The sequence below is a fragment of the Silene latifolia genome, chromosome 10 (assembly GCF_048544455.1).
Source record: "Silene latifolia isolate original U9 population chromosome 10, ASM4854445v1, whole genome shotgun sequence".
NCBI classification, from domain to species: Eukaryota; Viridiplantae; Streptophyta; class Magnoliopsida; order Caryophyllales; family Caryophyllaceae; genus Silene; species Silene latifolia.
In genome coordinates this window covers 111,973,372-111,994,047 of record NC_133535.1, presented here as the reverse complement: position 1 = coordinate 111,994,047, position 20,676 = coordinate 111,973,372, and the positions used below count along the sequence as shown (strand labels likewise).

The 20,676-nt window shown below is 42.2% G+C and overlaps 1 protein-coding gene across 1 annotated transcript; it reads left to right on the top strand.

The window, feature by feature from the left end:
* The first annotated feature begins 1,084 nt into the window (after positions 1–1,084).
* On the top strand, positions 1,085–3,736 carry LOC141609128 (pectinesterase-like). The gene is made up of 2 exons (XM_074428323.1): positions 1,085–2,205; positions 2,700–3,736. Exons 1-2 carry the CDS (start codon positions 1,170–1,172, stop codon positions 3,392–3,394), a joined length of 1,731 nt encoding a protein of 576 aa, XP_074284424.1. The 5' UTR covers positions 1,085–1,169; the 3' UTR covers positions 3,395–3,736.
* Positions 3,737–20,676: the final 16,940 nt, after the last annotated feature.

Genomic DNA, 20,676 nt, shown 5'->3' with positions numbered 1-20,676 from the left:
CAATAATCAAGTAAATAACATGCAAGGATGGCCAACCCAAACATTCAATTACTCAACATAAGAAATAAAGCACAAGAAAAGTTCATTAGATAAATAAGAGGAGATTAAAAGAGTCTTACAAAACCAAAGTTGGAAACTTTGGATGAATTACACCAAGATGGGAAGGATTTAGCCTTCCATAGTCTTCAAAACCCAAAGAAATAAAGAAAGATTACAACTTTGCATCCAAATAGCCTTCTAAATTATTACAAGATTAAACCCTAAGAATGAGATTAAAAGAGATGATATGATGGTAGGTGATGATCCTGTGTCTTCAAACTTCTCGGGTATATATAGGGCTTCACGAAAACCTAGAAAGATTTCCACTTAAGAAGCCCACAAACGAGATTAGGAAAACCCGCAGCGGTGAAGTCGCGCAGTCGCGCAGTCGCGCAAGTACTATTCCACTGCGCAATATTGCGCACTGCGCACAAGACTGTTTTTGCGCGCTGCACCGGCTCGCATTTTGGGATTTCTATTTTCCACGAGCTAGACCTCTTCAATTGCCTTCATTTCTTCTAGTCTTCATTCCTACTTCTCCCAACTTGTTTCCGGGTCACAAGTGATCTTTTTGTGCCTTATCTTGACCTTTGAAAGGTGCTCTATTGCCGCTCGGGTTCCATGCATAAGGATTATGTGCTCAACCGAGTAAAAATGCACAAGTTACCACCTTATAACCGATTGCCAATTGTTAGGAAAAGTGAACCAAACGACCCATATTAAAAGACACGAGGGTGATAAAGTCACCCTCTTAGACCGACACAAAACAATGCTATCAACACCCGTTCAAGTAAGTCAGTGACCTGTAGAACCCGATTCGTCACGACTCAACCCTAATTGAAACCGACCAGAGATGACCTGTGATTAAATTGTCTTCTCCGTTATCAGTTTTTGTGCCAAAACCAAAGGTAAACAAATAAGGGAAACTGGGAAAATGAAATATATTGCTGGGAATTCGGAGGAGAATTGATGTATGTAATGTGTCTCCTGTGCTTAAATTGTCAGCAACTAACCAATATATATATACCCCGAATTAATAAACAATACACTTATTGTTGTCATAATTGTAACAAACATCTTCATACAACAGTTAATTTCATTTCGTTCCCTTTTCTTCATAACTGTCGAAAATGGAGGGAAATTCAAGAACCGCCATAGACAAAAACTCCATGGAACCTTTCAAGAATTCATCAAAAACAACCAAGAACACAACAATCTCTCTTTTTCTCTTCTTCATAATTCTCACCATTTTCACCATCATTTTCTCAATCAAACAACACAATTCTTCTCTTCAAGAAACCAATCAAAACCCCACTATACTATCTCTAAATCCCACCATCAAAACCGCTTGTGCCGCAACCTTATACCCTTCTCTCTGCCTCACCACTCTGTCTTCCTCCTCTGCGAACGCCACCACGCCCCACCGTCTCTTAACGGCTTCAATCAAGCATACAATCGACCGCGTTTGGATATCTCAGTCAGAAATTGTCAGTTTCTTTGCCCAACAACAACTTAATATGCAAGAAACCAATGCCTTGAATGATTGCCTTGATATGATTGATCAAACTCTCTATGAATTAGACCAAGCCTTGGTTGATGTTCGAGTTTCAACTCGTTTCTTGCCTCACAAATTTGGCAATCTTAAGACCCTTTTAAGTGCTGCTATGACTAATGAGAATACTTGCATTGATGGGTTCTCTGATTTGGATCGATTCGGACCCGGGTTTAATCCGGAAAAGGGTTTCAGAATCTATCTTGAGATTAGATTAAAACCCATTATTCATATGATCAGTAATTCCTTGGCAATTATCAAACACATGGAAATGCATGATCATGGGTCGATTGGAGGGTCGATGCCGACATGGATAAGTAGGAAGGAGAGGAAGTTAATTGGGTTAGGGAATTACAAGATTAAGCCCAATGTGGTGGTTGCTAGTGATAGAAGTGGTGATTATTTGACTGTTGGGGAAGCAATTAAAATGGCGCCAAATATGAGTATGACTAGGTATGTCATCAAAATTAAGGCCGGAGTTTATGTCGAAAATGTTGACGTACCAAGGCGTAAAATCAATATAATGTTGATGGGTGATGGAATTAATTCTACTGTCATTACTGGATCTAGGAGTTTTGTTGACGGCTTTTCCACCTTCACTTCTGCTACCTTGAGTATGTCTCTCCTTCTTTTTCTCTAAATTGGTACTTGTGGTGTTCAACTTTGAATGTCTGATCATATGAAAGTAGATTCATTTTAGTCGGTTCCAAATCATTTCGAGTCTCTATTGCTTTGTTTATGTTATTATGTTTTTGTATAAAATGACAGCATAAAGATCATTACGAGTATTGTCTCAATTTTATACAATCGATAAGAATAGTGAAAACATGCTGTCACACTTTATGTAATTCAAGAATTCAACCTTACCTCTGTGTTGAAAGAATTTGCCGTGTAACCCATAATGAAAATTGTGTCGAAAATTGTATAGAATGGTTACGGAATGATTACTTTTATACCATAAAAAGATCTTAGAACATAAAATGATTGATAAATAATGAACTGGCATACTCTCATATAGTGTAAAATGCCCTTAGAAGTTACGAGTTGAACGATAATAACAAGTTAACAGCGTAGTCACCTATTTAACATAATGTTAACATTTTTGCAGCTGTAGGAGGAGATAGGTTCTTGGCGAGAGACCTTACAATCGAAAACACAGCAAACCCTGACAAATACCAAGCTGTAGCAGCCCGAATAAACTCAAACTCGGGTTTTTACCGTGTCAATTTCACCTCTCACCAGGACACACTCTATGCCCACTCGCTCCGCCAATTCTACCGCGAATGCATCATTGAGGGTACAGTCGATTTTATCTTCGGAAATGCTGCTGCCATTTTCCACAACTCCCAAATTCTGGTCCGAAAACCCAAGAAGGGTCAAACCAACATGGTCACAGCCCAGAGTCGTGGGGACCCGAATCAGAATACTGGATTCTCGCTTCAGAACTGCACAATTCAGGCATCTCCCGATTTTACAAGTATGGACAGGAAGCGGATATTCACGTTCCTGGGTCGGCCGTGGAGAAATTATTCAAGGACGATTGTGACCAGGAGTTATTTGGGTGATTTGATCCATCCCCTTGGGTGGTCCGAGTGGAATGAGTACAGTAATTTGGATACTGTTGAGTATATTGAGTACAAGAATTACGGACCTGGGTCAGATACGAGATTTCGTGTCGGGTGGAAAGGGTATAAGGGAAATTGCACTGAGGATGTAGTTAAGAGGTTTAGCGTTGGAGCTTTTCTTCATACTCCCGAAGATTGGTTGAACACAACAAGGTTCCCTCTTTTTCATGCCCAATGAAGGGTATTTTGGTCAAAGAGTTGGTCGTAAGTAGGACATTATTTTGTGTGTACATTGTCATTCTTTTCAAATAGAAATTCATCATGTATGATATTCATAAATTCATTGATGTGCAAACATAGTAGTGTAAGAAAAAGCTATCGTTTTTTCATTGGACGTATTAATTGGTGCAGCATAGTTTAGTTTGGGTGATATGACAATAGAGTTCTTTCATAGATAACAAAACTAGATTTCATGTTCGCAGCGTATACGGGTTTTATAATTTGTATCCCTGCTGAAATTGTATGGGTTTGTCCATGATTTTAATTTGAATGCGGAATCCATGTTTACATGTCAATACTTCCAACAATGAATAGGATTTTATATAGTTGGGTGGGGGATTATCCGTCAAGTCCCTTGTATTAATGAGTTAGTTTATCTGGGTCACTCGCGGGGAAGTGGCAAATAAGCCCCAAACGTTTGCCATACATGCAAATTGGCCCCATAACATTTAACTAGTGCGAATTAGCCCCATTAGTTATACCCGACGTGCAATTCAGCCCAATTAGAGATATCCGAGTAAAATTCTCGCCGGAAAATTGTGACAAGGCACCGGAAAAATGACTAGGATGGATTAAATTAAATAATAATTTTTAAAAAAAAAACCTAAAATTCTTACGTCTGTTTTATTGCCAAAATTTAGGTTTTCCATCTAGTTTTATTTCTTACGCCTGTTCATCTTCTTCCCATTTTCTTCATTACTATCTTCATTCTACAATAGTTCATTTAATAAAAATGACGGTATATAGTTGTAGTGTGCATAAATTCAATTTCCCCCAAATTTCAAATTTTTTTTTTCAGTTTTTGTGATACTTAGTAAATTTTTAATTACAAAAATGGTGATTTATGGGGATGAGGGTAGGCTACATCAAATAAAATTGAGGTGGAAAAAAATAGAGAAATGGTTAGAGGCGTGAGAATTGAAGAAGGAGCTCAAAAACATATGAGAGTGGAAGAGATAATTGAAGAAGGAAGCAACGAGGTGTTGAGTAGCAGCTTAATTAGGTAGTGATAATTTATGTTTTTTTTAAAAAAATTATTATTTAATTTAATCCATCCTTGTCATTTTTCCGGTGCCATGTCACAATTTTCCGGCGAGAATTTTACTCGGATATCTCTAATTGGGCTGAATTGCACGTCGGGTATAACTAATGGGGCTAATTCGCACTAGTTAAATGTTATGGGGCTAATTTGCACGTAGTGACAAACGTTTGGGGCTTATTTGCCACTTCCCCGGGGTCACTCGTGGTTAATACTCGGCCAAGTTAGGGCCACTCGACCGAATAGTCAGGTAGTACTCGACCGAGTCCGTGCCACTCAATCGAGTGGTAGGCTTGCTCTTAATTCGTTCCTTATCCTCCCTATACCTCGCTTATCCCTAGTAATCAGTTGCTAAACACACTTTACACAATTCTTACCTTCCTAATCGTTCAAGAGTGAAAGTGGGACTCGCTCCAGTGGAACAATTTCTTCCCTTGCATGCGGTCTTAATCATTTGGTTGGTAAGTTCCGTAAGACCTTTAAGGAAACTAGTTAGTGTCTTAATCTGATAATTAGGGTATGATTATAATTAACTAAATGAATTAGTAGTAATTGCATGCGATTATACTATGTAGGTGGTTGATCTGTTATGGTATGTGTGAAAGAATGTACAATTAATTTTGCTGAAAAGACGGGTCGGAGCAAGTGACGGATAATGCCACTCACAAAACGGATAGGGAGACAAGGTGGGGACACCCCATGTGCTTCCCTCTCTCCTCTATTTGGGTCATTTGTGAGGGAAAATGGTATCTGTCACTCCAAAGTGACGGATACGTGCCGTCACAAATGAGATTTTGTGAAGAATGTAAGCATAGATGGATAAAAGGTAGGGATAATCTTTACTCATCCTATGGTTTGGGTTATTGTTAATTAATTATTGTGTGTAATACCATGTGAATGGGTCATGATTGGATTGAGATTATCGCATTTTTTTGAAAAGTGATTGGTATGAGTTGGTGGACGAAGCACGTGTACCGTGTGATTGGGTTTCACTTGTGTTGGGAGTCAATACGGATAATTGGCTCCGAGCCCGTCGATCGTGTTTGCCGCCTCAGAGTGTCCTCTTGTGTGGCCCGCGACAACAGGTATGTGCATATTAAATGATATAACACTCCCGTTTAACCCAGAGCCTTTAGCAAGACATTCTCAGTTAAATGAAATTGTTACCATCTCGGTTACTCGAGTTAGCGAATAAGACGAATTATAAAAGGGTACTTTACAATAAATCACATCAATACTGCCAAACCTTCTCGGAAGTCTTTAGTGCCTAAATAGTAATGACAAATAAACTAAATGTCGACCTAATCCGTCTGCTATCGTCATCCGCCCCTGCCCCACTATAATACCCATGATTTTGATAAGTTTAGTCTATAGACTAAAGGTTTTAGTTGACCGATTTTAGTGTTTATGTAATACCTCGTATTATTATTTTATTTTAACGCGGCGTATATAATTTATTTTATGGTTATTTCCGAGTCGGGAATGAGTAGTACACAACTCGTTTTAGACGAGTTAGGGACCGAGAAAAGGGAAGTGATGGACCGAGTGACGGGCTTACTTGTGATTCATTTAAGTGAGTTAAGTGAGTCGGGATATAAATACCACATTTTACACTACACTTAACCTTTTAAGCATTCTAAACCTAAAAAAAAAAAAGAAAAACAAGAGAGAGGAGAGGCGACATAGGGGACGGACGAACGAAGGGAGATAGGCACGCATTTCTGAGTCGATTTCTTACCTATTTTCATCCTTGTGATCGTAAGATTCATCCTAAGGCTCTCTAATTCATTTTCATATAATTTTTATACGGTTTTGTGAACCTTGCCCCAAACCCTAATATGATTATTATTGTATATTTGAAGGATTTTGTTAATACGATGTTAAGATGGTGTTACGATAATATATGTGACGGATTAGGACCAAGGGTGGCTCGGGGTAAGGGTAGTGTGGCGTGAAATGACAGAGGTTAGCTCCGGGTATGGTCTCGGGTGTTGCGTGGGGAAGCCGTGGCATGTGTGGGGCTGAGTCGTGGCTTGGCAGCAGCCTAGCATAACCTGGCCGTGACCTAGGCAGTACGCAGGGTCATGGTTTGGGTCGTGTTTGCGTAGTTATTATAATACCAGAGGTTTCTGATCATGGGGAACTTGGTCGAGTATGGCTTACTCAGCCGAGTAGGTTGTCGGGTGTGCTGAGGTTGGGTTCTGGAACGTCAGAACTCCATCGAGTAGGTTGGTACTCGGTCGAGTTGGGCTTACTCGGTCGAGTACATTGTGTACTCGGTCAACTAACCGGTCTGACGGGGTTATATCCGCGGTTTTGATTAAAATAATTGGAGAGTATATAAAGACGTCTTAACAGTTTCTTAATCATTCTTTTAAAACCTAAACTGTGTACAACTTCTCCAATTTTTCTAATCACTGCTAGGGCTAGATTGAAGGGTTTTACATCTTACATTCGCGTCGATTCTGATACGTGCCTAATGTATAGTCTTTTTAGCCTATTTCAGCACGTATTTCTATACATTTCTATACTGTTTTTATGGTATTTTGCCCCGAATTGGCTACTTTGGTGTATTTTGTCCTTTTTGTAGGGATGATCGCGAAAGTAGTGGAACCACACTCCTTTTTGTCCTTTTTTTGCATGCATTTAGAGGAGACGGGATTGTCCCAGAGTGAGACACTGTACTTGGAAGCGTCATGGCACGCATTGCGAGGCACTTGGGTGAAGACGTGAGCTGAAATGAAGACATAGTCACTCGATCGAGCTGTTTCTCAATCGATCGAGTGGTTTCTACACCTCGATGGTCGATCGAGCTGTTCCTCGATCGATCGAGTAAGTCGCACAAGACCAAGTCCTCGATCGAGTAACCCATTGGTCGATCGAGTGACTTTGCCGAGAATTTGGTCGATCGAGTGGTTTAATCCACTCGATCGAGTGGTCTTTATGAGCATGGGCTTTTAATTAGTCCGTGTATTATTTTGTTCCGCAAAACTTTAGTACTTTTCTATTTAAACCTAAGTTAATTAGGTTAATAGGGATCTTATCTTTTAATCTATCAAACTTTTTTTCGGAAACCTAAGTACGTAGCTTTTCTTTCTTCACTGTTACTTTTCTTGGGGATTATTGTTGATCGGATTGAGTTGTTCTTTACGCTAGGATTCGCACCGATTGTAATCCTTTCTCTCCTTTTATTAATAATAATCATTTGTTGCTTTAATTTCTCATTTGTGTTCTCATTTTCCTCTGCCCTAATTTTCATTATTGCGATTTATTGTTTACTCATTATGTTTTCTGCTGGAAATTTATCTGCTGTTAGTTTAATTACCGATATGAGTAGCTAAACCCCCTTCATGTTGGGATTAGGGAATCTACGGTAGAAAGATGACGATTTAGTAGATGAATTGGATGAATTAATCACGAGACTCTGTCACTATAGCAATTTAATCGTAATTCCCGACCTAGTTGAGTGCACGCTTCTATGTCACCCATTAATCGGCTAAAATTAATCTTGGATCGAAAGATTGGACTAAATAGGCCTGCTATAAACAGTAGACTACCCTAATGAGGACAAAAGTTAAGTTAGTGGTATTTTAGGATAGAAAGTGGACCGAAAGGACCTTTTAACATCCGTCTCGCATTAGTTCGTCTAAATCATTTACAGCTGAGTTATTGGACTACCGTAGTGAACCGAAATCCCGACATGTCCCTCTCTTCTTGATAGTTTAATCATATTTTATTGCTTCATTTACTCTTTGCCTTTTTTCTCTTCCCTTCAGACTTCGTAGTTTAGAACCAATTTCAAACAAACCCCCAATTGTTACCATAGGATTAGAAATAGACAGCTATAATTACATTACCTCCCTGTGGATTCGATACTCGACTGCCTCTGCTACATTTTAGTTGAGACCGTTAGGTTTTATCTTTGATAGGGTTGCGATAGCCGTGTCAAATTTTGGCGCCGTTGCCGGGGAGGAAATTGTTCAATTTATTAGTTGTTTTATTTTTAGTCCTTTTCAGTCTAAGGGACACCCGTTCCTTAGACTATTCTTATTTTCTGTTGTAGTTTCTTCTTATGCGCGCAGTCGCAGGGTGGTCCACTATTACCATTCGATCCCGAGATTGAAAGATCTCTCGCACGTAAAGAGGAGATTATTTCAAGACCAACAGATTAGAGGAAGAGTCTAGTTCTCGTTCCAACTATTACGAGAACGAACTGTTCGAGGATAATCCACCTTCCTCTCCAGTTTCACACTCATCAGTTGAAACCGTCACTTTTCCGGACTTTCCCGAAATGGCCGAAGAAGCGACCATTGCCGGTCATTCGAAACCACGGTGAGGATCTTTACAAGGGGTTCGAGTTACCAGGGGAAGCTCGGAAATTCGAACCGAAAACCGCTTATATCGGCTTGATCGAGAGAAATCGTTGGGAGCTGCAATCGAAGATGCGGCTCAAAGATATGGAGACGTTTATTGATTATCGCGCTCCATACCCCCACCCGCCTTTGGCGTGACAGCAGATCGATAAAAGAAACCATGTTCATCTTCTCACTCCGCGATCTTTGCGAGGGAGTGGTATAGGGATTTGGACCGAGCCGCTCACGGCATAACCGATCGGAATTCATTGGCTTTAGCGTTCTATAAGAAGTACTTTTTCTGCATCGAGGACTATTGCCATTAGAGCTCAGATAACGAGCTTCAAACAAGGGCCTGACGAGAACTTTCACGAGGCATGGGTTCGATTTAAGAAGCTAGTGCGTACCATACCGCACCATGGTTTCGAAAAATGGAGCTTGTGCAATCATTTCTATAATGGTCGTACGACGATCGAGGGCTATTTTGGATCTGCAGCCAATGGCCGGTTTTGAAAACTTGGGAGCAACCAAAGGGTGGAAGATCATAGATGATTTGGCCATCCATAAGGCTGAATATGGGAACTCGAGAGGAAATCAAAGAAGAGTTTCGAATCTTCTTTGTCGTCGCACTTGAAGCTCTTCTTGCGCAAGGTTTGACAAGTATGAGCTAGGAGGAGCCTCAAAGGGAGGCATGTATCAGGTTAATGCTATGACAGACGGTCCTTTCGTCTGTAGGAAGATGTGGGGGAGAGGGACATGTCTCAGATCATTGTCCCAGTCCTTTTGAGCAATGCGCTGCCTTTCAACACTACAGGCAGAACAACAGTTACTACGAGCCGAATGTCCACCCCAATTTGAGGTGGAGCAATCAGAATGTGCTCAATCCCACTGCCCCTCCGCAGCAGCCGTACATTCCTCCACACAAGAATCAGCAGGGCTATCAGAAGCCTCCCTCTTTCAACCCTCCTAACCAAAGTACATCTTCTAGTGGGGTGAGTGAATTGGGTGAGCTTAAGTCTATGATGCAAGCCATATCGAAGCAATTGCAGCTGAATGATCAACAAAATCAACAGCAAAACGCGTCATATAAGGCACTTGAGACTCAAGTTGCCCAACTTGCTGCAAATCAATCCTCGAGGAAGCCGGGTCAATTACCGACTCAAAATGAGAAGAATCCACATGAGACGGTAAATCTGATAGAATTGAGAAGCGGTCTTTCTTATGAGAGACCGGAAGTGCAAAAATCAGACCCTAAGGAAGCCATTACGGATGGTGAACAGTGTACTGTCAAGAAAAAAGGACTCACGACAAAGCAGTTACTCGATCGACTGAAGGTTGGTGTTCGATCGAGTGGAAATGGTGAAGAAACAGGTCGATCGAGCAATTCCCCTGCTCGATCGAGTGAACAGGAAGGTGAAGTTGGTCGATCGAGTGGCAATGTTACTCGATCGACTGACAATGATGAAGAAACAACTCGATCGAGTAAGGAAGTTGGTCGATCGAGTGGTATTGATGACGGGAAGCTTATACGAGAGCCTGCTAGTGCTCGTTTAAGTGAGATATCACCGGAAAGACCTCGTTCTAGAGGTAAGAAGCGTCCAAAGGATATTGAACTTTGGAGGAAGACACTGAAGCGAGAAACAAGGGACTCGAGATACCAATCACGGTTCCCTTCCCGAGGCGGCCGCAGAATACCAAAGTTAATCAACAGTTTGGCAAATTTGTAGAACTTTTGAAAAGCACGGGAAGTCGTGCCGTTCATCGAATTGCTAACTAAGGTACCCTCTTATTTAAAGTTTATGAAAGAAATTTTAGCACGTAAGAGGACTATTAATGACAATGAGACCGTAGCTTTGGATCGAGGTGGGGTCACCCTATTTCAAAATAAGTTACCCCTAAGCAATCGACCGGGTAGTTTTTCGATTCCGTGTCATATCGGTATGCAATTGATTGATAATGCGTTATGCGATTTAGGCGCTAGCGTAAGTGTCTTACCTTTGTCTCTGGCTAAGAGACTTGGTTTAACAAAGCTGAGTTGCACCAACATGACTGTCCAGATGGCCGACCGTAGTCTATCACGGCCATTAGGTATAGTAGAAGACGTACCTGTTCAGATCGGGAAGTTCTTTATTCCCGTCGACTTTGTTGTCTTAGACATCCCCGAAGATGCACACACCCCTATCATTTTAGGGAGACCATTCCTATCCACTGCTCGTGCAGTAATAGACGTCAGGGGGAAGACTTTGACCTTCCAGGTAGGAGACGAGGAGCTGATTTTTCATCAGTCCAAGTTCCGGAGAGCTCCCATGCAAGCCCAGCCTTGCAATGCTCTTTCTCCTATTAGTCCTATTATTGACACTCCAGATGAAAATTTGAAGAATATTGCTGTTATTGCTGACCCTCCGTCTCATACTGAGAGCAAAAAGGAGGAAAGTTCGTCTGTTTTTCTCACTGCAGGTACAGATGAAAGCAAGGATGGGGCTTTCAAGGGACATGGTGCAACCACTATCAATCAAATTGGAAACAAAGATGCTAAAGAAGATGACAGAGGAGCAAGGACGAAGCAAGTTCGAACCTACGTGGATTGGACTACATTCCTCCTACTGTTGCAAATAGTAATTCAAGCTCATGGAAGATGAAGAGGACAGTCAGCGTTGCTGAGGTGACGTCCTCCAGTCAGAAGCCCACGAAGGGGCTACTGAAATTTGATGGGAATTAAACGGGGAAATGCCCCGTGTAACACCTTGTAATAGACAATTTTTGAATTTCTTTTAACTTTGTTTTATTGCGTTTTAATTAGGACACTTAGTTTTAGACAATTTTTAGCATAGACGTAAGACTATAGACTGTGTTTTCTGCATATTTGGTATTTTGGGATATCTTTGGATGTGTTTTATGCAGGTTGGGGACGTTTCACGCATTTCAAGGAAGAAAAGACGAAAATTCAAGAACCGCCAAGAGCCTACGAGAGGAAAGCCTTCGATCGAGTACTTTCTGTACTCGATCGAGTGGAAAAAGGGTCGATCGAGTAGTCTATTTACTCGATCGAGAAAGGACAAAAGAGGAGCTGGTCGATCGAGTGCATTGTACTCGATCGAGCAACAGGGACATCAAAAGCCCTCGATCGAGTGATTTAAAACCACTCGATCGAGTGGTATGAACAGGACACGGGAGTTTTCTAAACTTAAACTCTTTATTTCCTTTTCTAATTCATTTCTATCCAAAATTCCGTCTAACCCCTCTCCCTAATTGCGTTTTCCATTCCCCCAAATCCCCATTTTCTTGCCCAAATCACCAAATCCGCCACCTACAATTCCTTCCTTGCACAATAATCTTCAAAAGCCCCTTGTTTTTCCCCCCTATTTGTGCTCGTTTTCTCGGTATTTAAGGGAATTAGGGTTTGCGGTTTTAAGCTGTTAAATCGCCATTGTTGCTTGTTTATTTGAAGTTTAATTGCAATTGTAGGATCATTCTCACCAAGTAAGCATTCCTTTTACCTTTTCTGCATTTTAATTTCAATTACTTTGATTATTATGAGGTAAAAATCGAATTAGGGTTTGAATATCCATATTTAGTCGAATTTTTTCGACTTAATTGTGTTTGTGTGCCCTTATTTAGCTTGCTTGATGATCATATCTCAATTCCTCACTGTTTTCACATGTTTAGTTCGAAATTTGCGCGAGTTCCCGCGATTAGGGCTTCTAAGTCGAATTTTTCGACTGTCAGACGGTCTATATGCTTTCTTGCTTGTTTAACTTCAGTTCTTGCATACTTGTTGCTGTAGTTAACTGCTTTTCCGTCTCCTATCGCCTTTACATGCTGTAAATCATTGGGAATCATGCACTGTGAGTCGAAATTTTTCGATCGCTAGGGACTTACATGCTATCATGCAGTTTTTCATCTTTGTTTTTAGTCTCCGTTAGCAGTCATTACATTATCATTTTATCATCACTCACGTCTTTGTACTTCGAACTTATTGAGGATTGTTGGATTTTATCTCACGAGAGTCGATTATCTTTCGAGTGATAGGGCCTTTATGTCTTTGTCACATCTTTGGTTAACGTGTTATTTTAGCCACGGTTAGCAGCCGTTTTTCTTATCATGCCCTTTACCATGTTGCAGGATGGATACCGGTTCTTTACCTTCTATTAGTACCGCCTCCAGTCCATCCTCGAGCGAGTCAGTGGCCCCTGCTGTTGCCACTAGCTCCGCCTTAGTCACCACGGCAGCTTCGGCTGTTGTTTCTACACCTGCCAGGCCGTTCTCTATGCTGGGTCGAGGAGCCACGCCTCGATTCCCGCAACCTGGTATGTTGCCACCTAGGCCGAGCAGTAGCTAGCTTGATTAGCCCTTACTTCCAGCCCTTCTGAGGCTGTTGTTACGGGAGAGGCCGCTCTCACCCCTTTACCAGGGATGCCCACGGTACGTTTTGCTTCCGCGGATCACCGGACTCGGTTATCCGCTTTGCTTCGTTGTCCCCTCTCCTCCACCCGTTTCATTGCACGGACTGACCTAGAGACCTTAGGGATTTATGAGGAGGTCTGTAGTTTGTTGAACGGGACGGGTATGTCGGGTCTGATTACCATGCAGGAAGCTGCTATTCGTATCCCTACATACGAGTTTTCCAGCTCCTACTCTTTTGACACCGACTCTTACGATTCCAACCCCTCTAGTCCTTGCATTCACTTCCGACTCCGCAATGAGTCGCACCATTGGACTTTGGCCAGGTTTGGGGAGGTTCTAGACCTCGTTAGTGACGGCCCCACCGACCCACCTCGGGATCTCCTTCAGCCACTCTGGGTTGCGCTTTCTCACACTCCCTTCCCCGCACGGAAGGGAGCCCACGTACACTTACCTGCCCCCCGTTACTTCTTGCGACTGATAGAAGAGACCATCTTTGGGCGACCTGAGCCCAATAACGTGACCAACACTGAGCTAGCGATCCTCGCGGGGTACCTTAACATTGACTACGGTACCCCGTTTGTTCTAAACATTGCCTATTTAGTAGCTCAGCATTGGAATGGGATTGGGACAAGGGTCAAGACCGCTGTTGTCTGCGGCGGGCTAGTGACTAGGATTGCCCGCCACCTTTACCCCACCGAGGCTGGACTTACTGCGCTTCAAAAGCAGGCTTACCTTGATTTGGTCGCCATGGCCGACTTCGCACGGTTCCCAAAGACGAAGGGCGCGAGGACGTGGAAGATTTGTGGTTCCACGTCTGTTACCTTGCCGTGCCCTACCCTTCCTCCACTTTTACCGCTCCCGATCGCGCCGAGGGAGCGAGGCCACCTCCACCCACTTACCACCTTACCTTCACCCCTTCTTCTTCTTCTAGGAAGAGGAAGCGGGAGGCCGGAGAGTCATCTACCCCTCAGGTTCAGACTCCGGCTCAGACTCAGACTGGACCCACACAGACTCCCACGCTTGCACCTCTATTTACCCCTCCTCCTTCTGGTTCGGCCTTGCCGGCCAATTTTGTTTGCCCTCCTGTTTTAGGGGCGCCCGAGGTCATGGACAAAGGGCGTCGTGATGCCCCCGCTTCTCGGATATGTGCGGTACCTTCCGAGATGATACGGGATATGGCCTTGGCTGTATTCCCGCTCTACGAGTTCCATATCCGAGCACGGCGACCGATTCCAGAGGGGTGGTCGCATCCCTCCTTCTACCGATACCCAGAGGGTGGGTACCCTCCACTCTCCTCTGACTCAGAGGACGAGGCGGAGGAGACACCGGTAGCACGAGAGGTGCGGTTGCGGGCTGAGCAGGCGGCACAGCGAGCTGCCAGAGAGGAGGCGAGCGACCCCCCGTTTACACCAGGTCCGGAGGATGTGGCTGGAGATGACGATTAGAGTTTCCCCTAGTTTGTTGCTGGTTTGGGGAAACCGTTTTGTTGGGTCGGAGTACCATGGAGGAGGCGCCGACGACGAGTAGCTACTGGTCTACTCACTTCCCCAGTTTTCTGGCTGGTTTGGGGAAGTTCGTGTTTTGTATGTTCTCTTACTCCTTTTATTTCGTCTCCTTTATTTTTATTTTGTTGGTTGTATGTTCCCGTTCCCCATTTTTTTCTGCTGGTGTATGCTGGAGGACAACGAGGGCGTTGTCCGTTTTGGTTTGAGGAGGGTATTGCATCCTTTTGAGTCTGCATCTGCATTTGTTTTGCATTCACGTTTAATTTTTCAGCTTGCATTGTTGTTTATTTTCAAAAAAAAAAAAAAAAAATCAAAACAATTAGAAAAATTTCAAAAATTCAAAAACATTTCACGTTTACCTTTGCATATAGGTTGAGTCGGAACGGTAGATTCCCGTGATGAAATTGCACTATAACTTGTCATTTTACTTGAGCCTTGCACTTTTATTGATAGTTTTTGGCCTTGTCATACGCATAATCTACGAATTTCTGTTCAAATATAAGCTGACTGTTTAGACTTGACCTATAAACTGGCAAACTACTTAAAAATTCTGAGTTTTTAGAGCCATAACTGGTGCCATTTATGACCAGTTCATTAGGAATTTTGAGAGTAGTACTCCTTGCATAGCATGTTCATCTCATTTGCACATTTATGACATTCAATTTCTCGTCAAATGCACATATTCGGGTTTGTGGTTGGTGTCACATGCAGGGAGGGTCTTGCAATTTCCCCTTTCTTTATATCTTTCACCCATTTAGCTCCACATTAGCCAAAACTCGCCTTTTTGACCCATTAGCTACATTCCAAACTAAGCCTGCCTAGTCAAGCTAGTTAGTATGTTCTTTTGTGGTATGTTTTCCATTGCAGTTTGGTCCGTAATTCTTGTTTGGAGTTGGTGTTTGTATTAAGGGAGGAGGAAAGAAAAAAAAAAAGAAGTATTGAAAAAAAAAAGAAGGAAAGAAAACGTGAAAGAAAGGAAAAGAAAAAAAAATATGAAAAACAGAAAAAAAAAAAAAAAAAAAGAGCTGAAACGAAAAAAAAAGAAAGTAAAATTGTGAAAATAGTTGTGCCCTCTTGTCAGAGTTGAGAAGATGTTTGAAGACGTACAATCGACAAGGGTTGTTGTTTCAGTTAGTTATTTCAGACGGTGTCTTTAGAAGGGAAGTTTGTGACCGTCTGACTCCTCCGTTCTATCCCATATTTTTTGAGGAGATTGTGCTTTGAGTCTAGTGAGTTTTGTGCCAATAAAAGGGCACTTGTACTTAGTTTTCAGTTAATTGAGATCCGGATGGTTTCATTATGGTCCTGTTAGGAACTAGCTTGACGCTTTTACCTCCACTTTTCCATAACTTGTTTTGCCTTTCTCACCTGAACCTCACTATTCCCATATTATTTGCAAACCCTCGGCTGTGACGGACATTATCGGTTGGAATTTGTGCATTAGTACTTGAATTGTCTTTCATTTTTGTTGCATGCATGTTATGTAGGTCGCAGTTAGGTGAGTGACTGTCTTTTCTTCTCTCTTTTACATACTACATTTGCCCTTTGCTTCATGAGAGAAGAGTGACCACGTGAGAGTCCAGTTTTGTTGGTCTTGCAAGGTCGATAGGTCAGCTTTATTTCGAACGACTTATAATTCTTTTTGCATCGACCGCTTAGCTTTAATGTTGATTTTTGTTGCATTAAACTGGTTCAAGTAGACAAGTTAAGCTAGCTCTGAGTTATCATTTCCGTTCCATTAGTTTAGTTTTGAGTTTACTCGAGGGCGAGTAAAGGTTTGGTTTGGGGAGATTTGATACGTGCCTAATGTATAGTCTTTTTAGCCTATTTCAGCACGTATTTCTATACATTTCTATACTGTTTTTATGGTATTTTGCCCCGAATTGGCTACTTTGGTGTATTTTGTCCTTTTTGTAGGGATGATCGCGAAAGTAGTGGAACCACACTCCTTTTTGTCCTTTTTTTGCATGCATTTAGAGGAGACGGGATTGTCCCAGAGTGAGACACTGTACTTGGAAGCGTCATGGCACGCATTGCGAGGCACTTGGGTGAAGACGTGAGCTGAAATGAAGACATAGTCACTCGATCGAGCTGTTTCTCAGTCGATCGAGTGGTTTCTACACCCCCTGATGGTCGATCGAGCTGTTCCTCAGTCGATCGAGTAAGCTGCACAAGACCAAGTCCTCGATCGAGTAACCCATTGGTCGATCGAGTGACTTTTGCTGAGAATTTGGTCGATCGAGTGGTTTAATCCACTCGATCGAGTGGTCTTTATGAGCATGGGCTTTTAATTAGTCCGTGTATTATTTTGTTCCGCAAAACTTTAGTACTTTTCTATTTAAACCTAAGTTAATTAGGTTAATAGGGATCTTATCTTTTAATCTATCAAACTTTTTTACTGGAAACCTAAGTACGTAGCTTTTCTTCCTTCACTGTTACTTTTCTTGGGGATTATTGTTGATCGGATTCAGTTGTTCTTTACGCCGGATTCGCACTGATTGTAATCCTTTCTCTCCTTTTATTAATAATAATCATTTGTTGCTTTAATTTCTCATTTGTGTTCTCATTTTCCTCTGCCCTAATTTTCATTATTGCGATTTATTGTTTACTCATTATGTTTTCTGCTGGAAATTTATCTGCTGTTAGTTTAATTACCGATATGAGTAGCTAAACCCCCTTCATGTTGGGATTAGGGAATCTACGGTAGAAAGATGACGATTTAGTAGATGAATTGGATGAATTAATCACGAGACTCTGTCACTATAGCAATTTAACTGTAATTCCCGACCTAGTTGAGTGCACGCTTCTATGTCACCCATTAATCTGGCTAAAATTAATCCTGGATCGAAAGATTGGACTAAATAGGCCTGCTATAAACAGTAGACTACCCTAATGAGGACAAAAGTTAAGTTAGTGGTATTTTAGGATAGAAAGTGGACCGAAAGGACCTTTTAACATCCGTCTCGCATTAGTTCGTCTAAATCATTTACAGCTGAGTTATTGGACTACCGTAGTGAACCGAAATCCCGACATGTCCCTCTCTTCTTGATAGTTTAATCATATTTTATTGCTTCATTTACTCTTTGCCTTTTTTCTCTTCCCTTCAGACTTCGTAGTTTAGAACCAATTTCAAACAAACCCCCAATTGTTACCATAGGATTAGAAATAGACAGCTATAATTACATTACCTCCCTGTGGATTCGATACTCGACTGCCTCTGCTACATTTTAGTTGAGACCGTTAGGTTTTATCTTTGATAGGGTTGCGATAGCCGTGTCAGATTCATCGGTAAGCATCGTACTTTTGTCTTTATGGTCATATTGTTGTTGTTGTTGTTGTTGTTGTTGTTGTTGTTGTTGTTGTTGTTGTTGTTGTTGTTGTTGTTGTTGTTGTTGTTGTTGTTGTTGTTGTTGTTGTTGTTGTTGTTGTTGTTGTTGTTGTTGTTGTTGTTGTTGTTGTTGTTGTTGTTGTTGTTGTTGTTGTTGTTGTTGTTGTTGTTGTTGTTGTTGTTGTTGTTGTTGTTGTTGTTGTTGTTGTTGTTGTTGTTGTTGTTGTTGTTAAACCCTAATCAGATTTATTGGGTGTTTAAGGTAGATTTTGATTGTATGATGTGTGTATAGGTGACGAGTTCTAAAGGAGCCTTTCTAATTTGTTGCTGTGATTGATTTTGATTGCGTATAAGGTAGGGTTTCCCTACTCAGTTGGCTGCATAATTAATTGATTGTTTGTGATTGATTGTCGGCATGTGATCGTTGGTTGGAGTTGATGGAGGTTTGGTGGTTTGTAACGTTGGTTGGATGATTGTTGTGGAACTATGTCGGGAGATGGTTCCATACCCATGTTCGCCCCTTGTGACTCCCGTCACAAGAGGATGTGCACATTAATGATCTGGGTTCGCTCGTTACAGTGAGCGGGGATTTGGTGGGTAAGGTTGCGGTGCCCCACTGGCGGTGTGGGTTACCTGTTGCGATGGGTAACCTGGCGGGCTACACACTTTAGTGTGTAGTCAATGATTTGTGGTTATTGGAGTTGGAGACCGACTGATTTTGTTGTTATATTTGTTCCCGCTGCGTATATTCATTTGGTTATATAGTTGACTGACCCCATTTTATGTTTTCAAAACTGTGGTGATCCTTCGGGGATGGTGAGTAGTTGGCTTTGCAGGTAATGATGGTTGATGATTGATGGGATAGCTCGCGGGGAATAGATGTGCATTGTCATCACCGAGTCGTCATGTTGTTTTAGCCGACATTAGATCACCTTATGACTTTTGTTTCAGTGGTTCCTTTGGAGTTGCTTTTGAGACTTGTAACCTTTATCATATTCTTTTATTTAAGTTTATTTCTTTATTTTTACTATGATGCGTACTACCTCGGACAACCGAGATGGTAGCACCCTTATATGCTAAGGTGGTCCTTGGTAAGGCACTTTGGTATATGGGGGTGTTACAAAGTGGTATCAGAGCGACGATTTTTGTACCTGTATGTGTCGAGAGAAGGAGCGAACCAGCTCACATATGCGCCATCAACAACGACGAGGAAAACCATGTCGAACTTTGGTACCAAGCCATCCTTAACTACAAAACTAAAAAAGAATTTCCTCCCAACTCTGATACAAGAGGACAAAGAGCCATCCGTTTACTTGCATCACAAATTCGTGATAAACCGAGAACAACTATACAAAAGAACACCCCAAGGGATTCTTCTCCTTTGCATTGATCACCACAAAGCCAAAAAAGTCATGGGTGAGGTCCACGATGGAGAATGCGGCCCTCACATGAGCGCAATGATGTTAGCCCGAAAAATCATGCGGTTAGGCTACTATTGGACCACCATGGAGGCCGATTGCAGAAACTACGTCAAACATTGCCACAACTACCAAATTTTCGGCAACATACAACACATACCACCATCCCTTTTATACACCATGACATCACCCTGGCCTTTCTCGACCTGGGGCATTGACATCATCAGAAAAGTCAACCCGATAGGCACCAAAGGACATTGCTTCGTCCTCGTCGCAATCGAGGACAACATCATCTGCAGATATGGGGTACCCCATGAAATTATCAATGACCAAGGCTCCCACTTCCGGGCGGAAATGCAAGCCTTACTGGACAAATACAAAATCAAACGGCATCGATCATCCCCCTATCGTTCCCAAACCAATGGAACGCTAGAGGCAGCAAACAAAACTCTTGTCACCATCATCAAAAAGATGCAAGACAATTACCGCGATTGGCCGAGCAAACTACCTTTCGGACTCTGGGGATACCGAACCTCCATTCGAACACCAACAGGAGCAACGCCCTTCTACCTAGCATACGGTATGGAGGCAGTACAACCAGTAGAGTTAGAGGTCCCATCTCTATGCATCCTACTGGAAAGTCAAGTTCCTGAGGCAGAATGGACCCGTTGAAGGTTCGAACAACTCATGCTTCTAGACGAGCGGCGACTCAACACCTTGCACAACGTCCAGCTATACCAACGACGTATACAACGGGGATTCAACCAAAAAGTCAAACCCAAAAACATCAAAGAAGGCGACTTGGTCCTCAAGTCGGTTCGAGCACCATTACCTGTCGATCCCAGGGGAAAATTCAAACCCAACTGGGCCGGGCCATACCTGGTCAAGAAAATACTTTCGCGGGGGCGCAGTGAGGTTGAATGACCTAGACGGGGAGGATTTCACAAACCCTACCTACCTAGACCAACTCAAGAAATACTACCCTTGAAACTTAGTAACCATCAACCTTACCCTAGTTTCACCACTAGTGACCACAATCTCCATTTCAAGTCAATTCCTCAAAGCGTTCTGATTTGAAATTGCATGTTTAATTGAGTCTAAGTTACGGCACCTTGCAATGTTTTAAACATCCTTTGATCTGTCAAAGGCAACATCCATTTGCACTCAAACGAAATACCTGAACTACGAGCATAGT